Genomic DNA, 14,155 nt, shown 5'->3' on the forward strand with positions numbered 1-14,155 from the left:
CTGCTCTTCCCATCGAACGTCACAGAGCCCTGCCGCACATCCAGGAAATTAATAGCAACGATTTTTTTCACATTGAGCTCTTTCAAGCTTACTTGGAATCAAATTAATAAAAAATAAAGAACAAAAACGAAGATAGCTGGGCGTAGTGTGTTTTGATCTTGTAGAGCTTCTTAGTAAATTAAGTAGAATCAGCTGATTTAACCTGTATTTACACTTGATCATTCTAAGGTGTTACTCGGTATAACTTTTCCTTCTTTCTAATTTAATTTTTTTTTTCTGTCTGAATGAATCTTTACATCCCGAGTGACCCTTCATTTTGTTTGCAAGTGTGTGGTGTCATGGTGTTGGCTGGAGCAGTCATTCATTCTCTCCTCCCAAATTGCTTCCTGAACCAGGCTGCTGATTGGCCATTAGGTCATTTTTACCTTAGAAACAAAAACACATGAAATGAGGAGCAAATCCTGACCATGGCATCCACTTTCCCATGTGTATAGTGTTTCTAGGAATAAGGGATCGGAAGAAGGACAGTCTGCCTGGGTGGTTTGTTTTCAGGGGCGAGGGGAGAAGGATGTGGCTGAGAGCGTGGATAGCTTTGAAGTCAGCCTCTGAGTCCTAATGGCAGACACCATCCAAGTCGTTGCGCACTGACATTCGGGTTCTAGATAGAAAGCATTTGAGTAAAGCTTCACACTGTTTACTTCTTCTTTTTATTTATTTATTTATTTTGGTACAGTTTGGCAAAGGCATCTTATTTCAGTCATTCATTCAACAGTTGGTTAATTCCATCTAGCAATCCTATCATTTGCTCTTGCCAGTGGCTTTGTAAGGAGGCTTGAGACTGTCCATCATGTTAGATTCCCTTTGCTTTATCTTCACTACCTCCTCAGTGTGAAGGCTGTGCCTGAACCCTTGCCCTGAGTTGCGGTACACAGAGTGGAGACTTGGTTTGGAAAATGAAAGGCTACTGAATCAAGATCGGATGCCTTGTGGCCCCCTTGTCGGTTGGGTTGTGGCACCCTGGAGCTGTTTGCCCAGAGAGCCTGGGATCTCTTCTTCTACCTGCTGATCCTCCTAGCTCATGCAATGGGTAGCGTTCTTTTTGGGTTAAGACTGGCAAAAGCAGGGAGTAGGCTCTCTCTCTCTCTCTCTCTCTCTCACACACACACACACACACACAAACACACACACATACACACATTTCATAGATTTATTCTGTATACCTTGGAGAATTCCCCCAAAACACAGTGAGGGGCAGAATAAAATATTCAGATCAGCTCACAGGCGATGAATGAAATGACATTCTCCAGAAGTGTTCCCTCAGTAAGGAGAGAGCGCAGCATTCCTGCCACACCAAGCAGCAGGCGTGCACTGGCGTTAGAGTTTTCCTCTGGTCAGCTTTAAGATTCTCCTTGTTATCTTCTTGATTCTTTCCAGTCTCCCTTTTCTGTGTTTTTTTCCTTTACTCAATGATATTAAACGTGTTATTTTCATACCTTAAGCTGTTCAGTTCATGTATACCCTCTGTGTAAGTATCTAAAATGCTGGCCTTCTGTTTTTTTTTTTTAAGATTTATTTATTTTTTTTTATTGAAAAGGCAGATTTACAGAGAGAAAGAGAGACAGAGAGAAAGATCTTCCATCCATTGTTTCACTTCCCAAATGACCACAACCGGCCAGAGCTGAGCTGATCCTGAGCCAGGAGCCAGGAGCATCTTCTGGGTCTCCTCAATGGGTGCAGAGTCCCAAGTCCCTTGGTTGTCCTCTACTGCCTCCCAGGCCACAGGCAGGAAGGTAGATGGAAAGTGGAGCAGCCGGGACAGGAACAGGTACCCGTTTGTGATCCTGGCTCATGCAAGGCAAGGACTTCAGCCACTAGGCTACTGCGCTGGGCCCCAGGCTTCTGTTTGAGTGATAACATACTCCGAAATTCACTCTTTCTCACTCTGTCTTTACCATTCCTGAACAAGCAGGATACTTTTCCTTCAGTTGTAGGATCTTCTCTGTAGTAACATCACACATAGTCTCATTTACAAGTTGCAGTGAGCCGCCATTGCGGACCACACTATTTCAGTTGGGCTCTCAAGGGTGTGATGTTTTCAGAATCGGCTGAGACTGCTGTGTAATTGGTTATAAGCTTTCTCTGTAATTCTTGGGTTACTGAGGGTGCACATAGAAGCTGCCGGACATCCTGAGTCTAGGTGGATAGTTTCCACATCGCCTTCTCTGCATTCTGTTTTCTGAAGCAAGCCACAGGGTCGGCTGAATCCATGCTGTCTCAAATGATGGAGCTTCTTAAAAGGCTGGTAACTGACTTCCTGGGGCTTTGAGTTTCTAGCCCAATTGTGATTGGTACACGCAGAACCTGTGTGGTATTAGACTACCTGGCAAATGATGCTGCCGGGTTCAGATCAAAGAATGGTACGGCAATGCTAAAGGAGTGCCTTTTGCGAAGTTTGATTCACATAGAATAGCTCTTTCTGTTAAAACTCTTGGACACAAAGGAATTCAGGCCTTCAGGAGAGGGTACATATTTGGTAGTATTTGGATCTGATTTTGTGAAGTAATTGGCTTAATATTTCTATACATGAGAAAGAAAGGATTCCTGTTAATTATCTCAGCTTCACTCATAGTTACACTGTTCTCAAGGCCTCAGAAAATATCCAGTGCTCTGCTGGTCTCTGGTTGGCTAATAGACACCTGTAGAGAAACTGTGCCGAGTGAAGCACGGTCTTTCTCTTTTATTTAAAAATAAAATCTGAAGTGACCTACAGTCCATGGGTCACTGAACTTTCGAAGGAAAACAGTTTTTAACCCTTAACCACTATAATTGAATAATGGAAACACAATTGGTTTTTATCGAAATGACTTTTTTCAATCTGATAAATGCTGTTGATTTAATTCTTTCTTTTTAAAGATTTATTTACTTTTATTGGAAAGTCCAATTAACAGAATGAATGAGAGACAGAGAGAAAGATCTTCCATCTGCTGGTTTACTTCCCGAGTAGTTGCAACGATCAGTGTTAAGCCAAGAGCTTCTTCCGCGTCCCCTATGCATGTGCAGGGTCCCAAGGCTTTGGGTCATCCTCGACTGCTTTCCCAGGCCACAAGCAGGGAGCTGGATGGGAAGTGGGGCTGCCAGGATTAGAACCGGCGCCCATGTGGGATCCTGGGCATGCAAGGTAAGGACTTTAGCCACTAGACTATGGCGCCAGGCTGTTGATTTCATTCATTTCTTTGTTCTTATGTATTCAGGAATATGGTTGTAAAATAGTTTTGCTTAGCCTAGTTGACCTATTGCTTCCGAAAGAGCTAAAGATTTTAGCTCAACTTTTTGTTCTTACTTGTGGGTACAATTTTATAGTGACCTGGCAAGGGAATTGAAAATTATCTTTGTGAATCATTCATCTCTCTTAAATTATAGAGGATCCTATAAATTATGGTGTTCTGGAAATCAGAGACAAGTACAGAGAAAGCTGTACTCTGTAATCACTTTCTTAATGTGATTTTGCTGATTGAAATAGCCTTTCAGAATAATGTCCTTTACTCCAGAATTCCCCTTGCCTGACAAAGAAAATAACCTTTCCCAGGAGACCTCCGAGAGATTCAAGGCTATGTCAAACAAGTTCGTAAAAGGGGCAGTTGTTTAGCTGAGCCTTTGGCTGCAGGTGATTCACATTGGTGTACCTGGGCTTTATTCCTGATCCTTTTTGCTAATGCAGATCCCGCAGGCAGTGACGATAGCTGAAGTAGTTGGGTGCCTACCATGTGGGAGACCCAAACTGAGTTCCATACTCCTGCGCTCAGCCTCCACGGGCGTTGTGGGCATTTGTAGAGCAAATCAGCAGATGGCAACTCTTTTGCTGTGTCTTTCTGCCTCCCGAATAAATAAATATTTGAAAAGTTGATTCCAGTGGAATGAAAGTGTAACTTTTGCGTTATTACCAATTTTTGGAAATCCAGGCTGACTTTATTTCCTTTTGATTTTTTAAAAAAGAGGTATCATTCATGTATTTGAAAGGCAGCATTACAGAGAGAGGAGGGAAGACAGAGAGATCCTCCATCTCTGGTTTACTCCCCAGGGGGCTGCAGTAGCTGGAGCTGACACCTGGAGCCCAGCTTCTTTTGCAACTTACACTTGGGAGCAGGGGCCCATGCACTTGACCTGTTTTCTGCTGCTTTCTCTGTGGCCTTGGCAGGGAGCTGGATTGGAAGTGACAACAACCAGGGTTCAAACCTATGTCCGTCGGGCATTGCAGGTAGAAGCTTAACTTGCTATGCTGCAACACCAGCCCCACAAAAGTTTTTTTTTGTTTGTTTTTGTTGTTGTTTTGTTTTGTTTTGACTTTGATTATTACATACACTTTCCTAAAAAGCCCCTTGGGTACCAGATATGGCGTCACACTTACACATTCGTGTCTGTTTTTCAGAATTCAGAATTGTCAAATAACAATTATGAGCAATTGCTAGTCGTTTTGCAAGCGCACAGCTGACACTGTGTGTGGGTGCTCAGGGACACTTCACCTCTGCTGTTCATGGCTTGCCTTCTTCCTCGGCATGGTACAGAGTTGGTCCACAGTCAGGAGCGAGAGAGCTTAGCAGTTCCCTCAGACTCTACCAGCAGCCACTCCTTCCTCTTCTAAGAGCTCTGTCACAACAAACTGAGGGTGACAGGACTTGAGTTGTGTGCTGAACAAGCCACAGGAGGCTTGAGGCTGTTTGCTGCACTGCTTGTCTTCATTGGGACCTCGTCTCTCATACGTACAACATGCTGCTTTTGTGTATGAAAGAACTGGAATCAGGATTTTGCGAGAACTGAAAACACAGTGGAAGAGGAAGACAGCTATCAGGTCCACCGAGATGGCGCCACCAAGCGGCTAAGGATGCAGGGGCTTCCAGCTGAGACGCTCCACTACTGGTTCTGCTTTTCAACTCCTTTCAACCATGCTCCTCACTGCCTCCCCTGTAGCTTTCCCCTCCAAGAGACTTCTCCGCCTTGTTTTGTGGTTTCACCACCCTCTGCATTTTGCTCTTTTGTTTTTCTTCTCCTAGTGCCTATCCCTTCTCCCCCCTGCTGCTTTTCCTGACAGAAATCTCACTCATGCATTTCCTTTTGGATTTCAATGGTTTATTTTGTCTTCTCTCTTTTTCTGCCTTCAGCCTTTCTTTTCCATCTTTTTTTTCCCTTGTTTTAACCTTCCGTTTTCTGCCTCTGGTCCCAGAGAGAACTGACCACTATCCCGCTGGGACAGGATGACGGTGCTGATAGCATTCGCAGTGCCAGCTCTCCCACATCTGTGCAGCCCTTGCCCTGAGGCAGGGGAGGATTTGGAATGGTCTGTTGGCAGCGTCAGGGAGACTAATGGGAAATGAGGTCCTAAGGGAGGGGCCCCAGGGAGATGGAAGGAATAGCAAAGGGGATTTGGGTGCATTGGTGTGGGAAGAAAATTAAAGAATGCGTGTTACAAAAGGCACGTCATATGGGATACAAAGATCATGTCGATGATAAAGTCGCTTGGGCACGGCCAGTGTCACCATGGAAAGAGACTGGAATGAGCACTGGGCCGCGGGCTCGCAGGCTGCCGAGCCCGATTGCTGACCATAATGCTCACTTTCTCATTTGGGAAGATTTGTGACGCTTTGGTTTCTTCGGCATTCCCTGGCTCTCACCTGAATACTGATATATACATTCCATTAGTAGGTTTTTTTTTCCCTTTGATTTTCAGCCATTTTCCATGTAGTACCGTCTTTGAATCCATGTTTCCATTATGGTTCTTTCTCTAAGCAAAAAAAAAAAGTGACATTGCCTGGAATTTAATTTGATTTTAAAATGTCTTTCATTTAAAATCTTTTAGTTTTGTTCCAGATATTTCTGAGGGAGAAAAAAGCGAAAGTAATAATTACTGCCAATCTTTATTGTTCTAAATATTTTGAATACATCAATGCAATTGATGCTTACAGCAGTCCTACACAGTAAGTTCTTATTTCCGTTTGACGGGCAGCAAAAACGGAAGTCTGGTTCACTTAAGTTACTTGCTCAAGCTCACACATACGTAAGAAATGATTGCAGCCCACACAAAACTCCTGGCAAGGAGTGAGAAACAGGAGCAAGTAACCACACTGCAGCAGACCTTGTGGGGTGTTGCAGGGCCCCCGGGGGTGCTGCTCCAAGAATTCTGGACGAGCACTGGTTGGTTTCCTGTGACAATTTCATGGAGGAATTTACTCTCAAATGTCTTCCATGCGAATTTGATGGTAGTAGTAGTTTGCGGGTGTTTTTTTTTTGTGCAGGTTTAAGTGCCAATAGTGTGGAAAATAATGTGGACATCTCAGTCATTCCTGGAAGGACAGTGATTCAAGATGTGTGTTTATGTTTAGGGAGTGGTACAGAGTTTCCTGCTGCCAATCCAGTATCATTTCTGTCAGTTCCTGAGTGGAGATGGTGTGGTATCCACCATCAGGTTGTGTGCTGTAAAAGAAGCCCCATAGCAAATGTTGCTCACTTAGATACACTGAAGGCATTCCAACTTTCTTCCCTTCTTTCTCCTTTGTTTTCTATTTATGAATGAGACACAGATGAGTTTCCTAAAAATCACAGATGCTACTTTTTGCACACTTTTCCTTATCATTTTGGTTTCTCTGGCCAGCCTCGCAAATCTCACAGTAGACAGTACTACACAGCACAAGCCTGGTACTGTGAAACAGTCCTGGGCACCGGTAAAGACCAGATGCTGGCAGCTAGGCACAGGGACAAACAAGAGAGGAACTACAGCCTTCCCCTGAGACTGTACCCAGCGTCCACTCTTTTTTCTTCCTCTTGCAGTACCCTTTGCTAGCACGAGACAGTCCTTTTAGAGGTGAATGAAGTGCTTAGACAAGTACCTATACTATTGAAAACAGCTTCCCACTCCCGTCTGGAATCCACTGGCTGCCATTTTTCTGTTTTAGTTGCTTGAATGCTCAAAACTTTTTGCTACTCAATGATTACCTTTACTGAATGGACGATAAGAGAAGTTGTGCTGTGGGGTGCAAGCGAGATCACGCCACACGAGTCTAAGGTTTATTAAGGAGTCTTTATTAACCAAGCTTGGTGACAACAGGACCCACTAGAAATAGCAAATCTTATAGCAATCCAGTTAATTGAAACCCCAAGAGGAACAAATGGTCATTACCATGAAGTCCATGCATGAAACTGAAGACCCACCTCCCAGCTTCCCCAGCAATATAAGTTATCCTAAGAAACATGCAGCGAACAACCTGGGCACACTTAGAAAGCTACAGACATTCACCTTTCCCTGGTTTCTCTGCCTGCATTCCATTACTGCTAAGCCTCACCTCTCCTGGAACTCTTGAAAGTACACAGAATAACAATACAAAGCATCTTAGCTTTGCTATTTTTGTTGTCCCACCCAAGCAGTGAACAGAAGGTGAGGAAAACAGACACACAGAGCCATGCTCAGGGGCGACCTGTCCTCAGAGTCTGTCCACAGGAAGCTGCAGAGTAAATAGGTGGCCAAGAGTTGGAGTGCCAGAGCAGTGGAAGCACACGACCAAGAGAGAGACAGAGAGAGCCCCTCCCTATCATGGACCTTTATACAGGCTTGTGAGGGCAATGGTTACACAACAATACAATATCGCCCCTTCTCAGGTTCCAGGTGCTGATAGATAAGTGTAACAGGTGGGCAGGAGGGAACACCTCGGTAGTTGTCGGGGAGTGACTTTCAAGCCCGTGATCCTGAACTAGCTGCCCACCTCACAACAGTTGTTTGATGAAACCCATCATTCTCAAACCATTGTCTCAAATATCCAGTTTCTTATGATACTCATCAAGAGCAGAAGTTTTTTGTTTTAGTCTCTGTGTCTCTGCCTCTCACCTCCACTGGCTTTGGGGGATTACAGGGTGAGAATGTGGGCCAGGATGAGCAGCCACAGGCATGCCTGATTCACCCCCTGGGTCAGCTGTGAAGTAATTCTGGGCTGACTGTCCTTATGGTGCCTCTGGCCAGAAATGGTAAGGAACACGGTTTGTTCTTTGCCTTGGCCGCACCTGCAGGTTGTCAAATGATTGCTCTTTTAGCACAGTGAATAATGCTTTAGTTCCTCATGTATCCAGAGTGTGGATTCCAGAGGTCCTTGGCCCTAGACCCACCATGTGTGTAGCTCTGTGAACAACGAATGACAAAAGGAATAAAGGAGAAAGTAGAACGGCTCGGCTGCCTGAAGAGCCGTGCGATTGGCAGCAATGATGAGAGCAGAACCATTGATGAAGCTCAGCTCACACAACCCCCTTCAAAGTAAACCGCTTGAAAGGTTTGTTGAAAGTAATGGAGTTCTTTCAAAGGACCCCTGGGCACTAGATGACCTCTTACACCTCATCTTGTTGAAGGTGACCGGTAGGCCATCAGACAGGCCTGGGGTGTTTTGTTCCCAGGACATACAATTGGTGTCAGTAAGTGACTTCAAATGTTGGTGGTAGTGAAATGACCCTTTGGCCTCATCTTCCTTCTCTGATGTCGTACTCACTTGATTTACCGTGACCAGCTGTCTTAGGTCAGAGAGCAGGCTGATGACCCTGCGCTATGTGTAGTCTCCATGGTGCCAGGCATTTGTTTAAACGCTTTCCACAATTGACTCATAAACTTCCCAACCAGCTTGAGAAATATATGTTCTATGTTACATGTGCAACAACAAGGGATGAATGGTTTAAGTGAATTTGCCAGGATTTTGTAAACAGTAGCCCCTTTAGCCAAGGAGGAATAACTCCAAAAACTTACTTTTCCACACTGTTCTGTACTGCTTTGCAAGTTTTGGAGCGTGGGTGATCACTCATGTCTCTTTGGAATCCTAGAATAGAGAAACAATTGAGTAAAGTGAGTCCAGTCTTGGTTTCTATAAACGTGATCGTTGTCTGAGTGATTCCAAATACAATAAAATTATTTTTACTCTCAAGAAGTTTAGGATAATTTTTTAGAGACAAGGTCTACATTCAAAAAGCGAAAACATTATGCAAGAATTGAACTAAAGAAACGTTTATTTGATGAGGAGTTTTGAGATAAAGGTAAGCTGCTTCTGTAGAAGATCGCCTTTTAGAGGCCCTGACCACAGACTGGATGTTAAAGAATGTGGTACACACAGGTGTGTGGTTAGAAGGTGCTGGTTAGCGTGTAGCATTGGGAGATGTCAATCTCTTGGTGATGGGAAACAAGAACACATAATCCATAAGTTGTGTCATTAACCGGTTTAGCTTATGTGGAAAAAAATAGAAGTTTGATAACAAATTGAGGATTTCGTTCATTTATTTCCTTATTTTTATGATACAGTGCCATAGGCTCAGGGACTTTCCCTCCCCTTTTCAGAAATTGTCCAACTATTATTACAATAGGAGAGCCCTTCAGAAATGGCCATTAAGTCCATCATTCTGTTATTTAGGTGTGTCATGACTTTACAGGCATAGAGGGTGGCACAAAGTCCAGCATCCTATTGTAAAGCTATATTTAGCAATTTCATTAGGAGTCCAGCTTTGATTCAGGAGTAGAGACGCATACTGCAGTGTATCTTCATTTCTTGGTACAACAGTCTCTATTATACAGTTTCTCTATATGGCTGTTTGTACATGTATGTTTGTCTATATAACAAATGATCTTGTATTTTGCATGAAGGTTGCTTTATATCACAGAGAACATATAACATTTGGTCTTCTGCAATTAGCTTATTTCCTTAAGTGCAATGTTCTCTAGTTGAGACCATTTTGTCACAGATGGTAGAATTTCATTCTTTTTGTGGTTGAGTAGTATTCCACAGAATGGGTATACCACAGTTTCTGTGTCTACGCTTTTTTCGATGGGCATCTGGGTTGTTCCCATGTCTTCACTATTGTAGATTGTGCTGCTGTAAACTTAGGATTACAGGTCTCTTTCTTATATATAGATTGTATTTCCTTTAGATATATTCCCAGAAGTGGGATGGCTGGGGCATATGGCAGGTCAATTTCAGTTCTCTTAGCATTCTTCAGACGGACTTCCATAGAGGTTTTACTAGCCTACACTTGCACCAACAGCGAGGGAGCATCCTTTTCTCCCTACATCCATGCCAGCATGTGTTGTTAGCAAAAGTCTGACTGTAGTCTCACTGGAGTGAGGGGGAACCTCACTGTGCTTTCATTTGTGTTTTCCTGATAGCCAGAGATCCTGAGCATTTTTTCCTTATGTCTATTAGCTACTTGCATTTGTTCTTTTAAAAGATATTTGTTCATTTTCTTTGCTCATTTCTTCACAAGGTGGTTTGTTTTGCGGTGGTTGAGTTTCTGAAGCTCTTCGTAAATCCTGGATATTATTCCCCTTTCAGTTGTGTAAGTGTGCACAAATTTTCTCCTGTCCTGTTGGTTGTTTCTTCAATTTGTTTACTGTTTGCTTTGCTGTACAAAAGATTCATAGTTTGATGTAGTCTCATTTGTTTGTTTTGGTTTTGACTGCCTGTGCTTTTGGTGACTTTTCTAAGAAGCCTTTCCCAATTCCTGTATCTTAGAGAGTGCCTCCTATGTTTTCCTCTAATAGTTGGATGGTTTCTGGGTGCAAATTTAGGTCTTTGACTCATTTAGAGCTTGAGTTTTGCATAAAGTAAAAGGTGGGGATCTTGTTTCTTAACCTCTGCATAGTGTTAAACAATTGTCTCAACAGCATTTGTTAAAGAGACCAGACTTTCCCCCAGGATTATTTCTCATTTCCTTGTTGAAGATTAATTAACTGTATGTGTGTGGATTCCCTTCTGGGGTTTTTATTCTGTTCGATTGATCTTATTCTTTGTTTCTGTACCAGTACCAGACTGTTTTGATGACCATTGCCTTGTAGTATGTCTTGAGTTCTGAAGTTGTGGTTCTTCCAGCTTGATTTTTATTCTTCAGGATAGCTTTGTCTATTCATGGTCTGTTGTGTTTCCAGATGAACTTTTACATCATCTTTTGTATTTCTGAGAAGAATATTTTGGGGATTTCGATTGGAATAGGAAGGCAGGTCCATGTGATAGATTAAAGTATGTTTAAATACTCTGGCATAAGCAATATACACGATGTATTAGAAGCAGGAATATCTAGATGATAGGGGACTTTTAATTTTTTCTTTTACATCAGTTTCTGCATGTTAATTATATCCAGGTTCATGAACTTGTTGGGAAGTCTGTTTGTTAAATAGGACCAAGAGGAAGTGCATTGAATAGAAGATTTACCAAGTCTCAGAAATGATGTCGTGGAAGTTGGAGGCGAAGGTCCTTGAACTGTTGCATGACAAGGAAGATTATGAAGGCCTCATAGTATCTTGGTTGTCTGCTCCTTGCCTAAAGACATTCATAGTTAAGTTATAACCCTCCCCCTTTTTGTTGTGCACAATAATTTAATTTTCAATACTAATTATATTCACCAATAGAGAGAACAAATCACCTGAATCATATTTGTAAAGTCTAAAATCCCTTGAACCATGTTTGGAATTTCCAAGCACTTTTATTCATTCATTTTACCAAATATTTAAACATTAGGTTGGCACCCAGCTGTACAGCAGGCGCAAAGAAAGTGGTGAGCAAATACAGACTGGAACTTCAAGGAATTTATTAGAATCTCAGTGTAGAGAGGGAGAAAACAATAAGAGATTTAAAAATGGATTAATAGGTATCCCACTGAAGAATATAAAAATTTATCCCCAGTTATCTTGGTTGGTTTCACTTTAGGGTATACATTTTAGTGCTCACCCGTTCACAGGTAAAAGGACCAGTAAATAATGTAGAGATTAGACAGGCAATTCTTTTTTTTTTAAGATTGATTTTATTTTTATTGGAAAGGCGGATATATAGAGAAGAGGAGAGACAGAGAGGAAGATCTTTCTTCCGATGGTTCACTCCCCAAATGACCACAACGGCTAGAGCTGAGCCATTCCAAAGCCAGGAGCTCTTCTGGGTCTCCAATGCGGGTGCAGGGTCCTAAGGCTTTGGGCCGTCCTCGACTGCTTTCCCAGACCACAAGCAGGGAGCTGGATGGGAAGCAGGGCTGCCGGGATTAGAACTGGCGCCCATATGGGATCCCAGCGCTTGCAAGGCAAGGACTTTAACCACTGTGTTACTGTGCCGGGCCCCAGAGAGGCAGTTCTTGAAGTTAGGTCACAGAACTCACTGCAACGGGAAGCAATGGTCCGAGGGGTGAAAGGTGCACATGACTAGCAGTGTTCTCAGACTGAGCAGATTAATTGATGAACAAATGGAACATTGTAAAAACCCAAATGCAACGTATTACCATTTCTAAGGATACATCCATAATAATTTTTGCCTGTCTGTATAAAATTTCTCACAGGACTTTGGAAGGGACATTTTGTAAAACTTAGAATTTTACTCTAACCAAGAAGATTGGATTCTGTGACAAGTGTGGGGTCATGTAGCTCTCACACTGGTACATCTGTGACTCTAGACTGCAACCAAAGAGTGAGAAACAGTCGTTGAAATCCACCTTCCCCTTTCGTTCTGGCAAGCTTGTCAACTATTGTTGCAGCTGTTATGTTCCAGTTAGTTTTATTTCTTCAACTTGGTGAGGAGTGTCTTGATGGTAGCGACTGTGTCATTCTAGTACAGCTTTGTGTCTCATGCTCGGTGTGTCTTGTGTCATGGGAAACGGGACACCAGTGGCAGGGAAGCAGAAGAATCCTCTGATTTTGTTTTGGTATTATTGTCCCTACTGCAAATGACTCCTTTGACTCAGTTTTTAAAGACAATTGAGCTCTGTGACTACAAATTTTCTTGAACTTATTTTTAATGGGCATCTTGCCTTCTTGTTGTTTAGGACCTTCTGAGTTATTGGATATGGCTGACAGTGAAACGTGAGTGTTGCCTTTCTTGATATAGTTGAAAGTATACCTTTTAATCTATTGAAATTATCTATGAAATGCTCTGAAGACTACATAATTCTCCTAGATATATATGGAAAACATAATCTAGATTACATAATGTGCACGAGTAGTGTAAATGATTGAATGAGTCATCAATGGTATTTGCTATTTAAAACTTCCTATAAGGCAAGTCTTTCTGCATTCATGCATCTTGGACTGCTGAGAAGTCCAAATAAATACATTTACCTTTTGTTGTATGCATTAAATTTATTCCGTCTGAACTAATGTTTGTGAGAAAATGAATTCTGAATTCCTTAACTATCTTTTCCATGTGATGATAAAACTTCTGTCATACTGTAAATGGAACCCGTTATGTATGACCATTGGAGAACCAAGGGCACAGTGATGCCAGCCGTTTTCTGTGTCCAATAAGGAATGCTACTTGAGGAAGCCATACATTCTGGGAGGTTCCCTCAACCAATAGCGTTGTTTGCAACTTTGTTATTCCTATGGCAGCACTAATGCTCCTCAAACAGGAACAAGGAAAGAATGAACAACTACTCCTGAGAGCCTATGGAACTCACTAGAGCATGTTAAAAAGAAAATGAAAGAAGGAATACAAATGAGTGAGAGTGATAGGAAGCTAGCTCTGTAAAAAGGAGGCTGCTAAGTAAAAATGAAGAGTGGAGGATGAGAAGGACAAGGTATAGCCATGAATGACTAGGTACCAAAGGAGCTCCCCATTGCCCTACACACGCGCACCTGCTAATAAGGTTGTCAGTGTTGCCTTCATTCTCCATTTCTGATGTTTCCTGAAAAACCCTGTTCACATTGAGCCTTAGAATAGGACTATCTTTCCCCTTTGATTGCTTTTCAGAGATGGGGAAGGAGCCACTCACCCTTATCCGCTTTTCCCTACTCGGTGGCTGGCCTCCGGCCTGCTGCCCACTGGGAGAGCTTTGGCTCCTGAACTCTCCCAGAGTCTCACTGTGCCTCTATGATATCCTCTGTGACTGCCCCTTCTTCCACCTGCCACTTACGCTGAATCCAAAGTAGGTTGAACAGTGAGTGGGTGTTGGCCTGGTTCCTTGAAGTCTGGTTCCCAGGAGTTATTTCCCTGAAGGCCAGTTGCTATCTACCAAGCACTGGCTGACGCGATGGAAGGACTCTGAGTTCTCCATGCTGTTCCCCGAGTACTCTGTCTGCTGCCCTTCACACCCTGCCAAAATGCCAGCAAATAATTGTTTCCATATTCAGACACATTTACATAATAGGTCTGTTTCATAGTGTCATTGAGTA

At 42.8% G+C, this 14,155-nt stretch overlaps 1 protein-coding gene across 2 annotated transcripts in view; it reads left to right on the plus strand.

The window, feature by feature from the left end:
• The window catches only part of DGKI (diacylglycerol kinase iota), a 402,429-nt gene that overhangs the window by 384,094 nt on the left and 4,180 nt on the right, over positions 1–14,155 (plus strand). For both annotated transcript variants that reach the window (XM_058654978.1, XM_058654979.1), the window contains one exon: positions 12,811–12,847. In XM_058654978.1, the coding sequence (XP_058510961.1) occupies positions 12,811–12,847 (37 nt within the window). The remainder of the gene's footprint in view (positions 1–12,810; positions 12,848–14,155) is intronic.

The sequence above is a fragment of the Ochotona princeps genome, chromosome 25, assembly GCF_030435755.1.
Source record: "Ochotona princeps isolate mOchPri1 chromosome 25, mOchPri1.hap1, whole genome shotgun sequence".
NCBI classification, from domain to species: Eukaryota; Metazoa; Chordata; class Mammalia; order Lagomorpha; family Ochotonidae; genus Ochotona; species Ochotona princeps.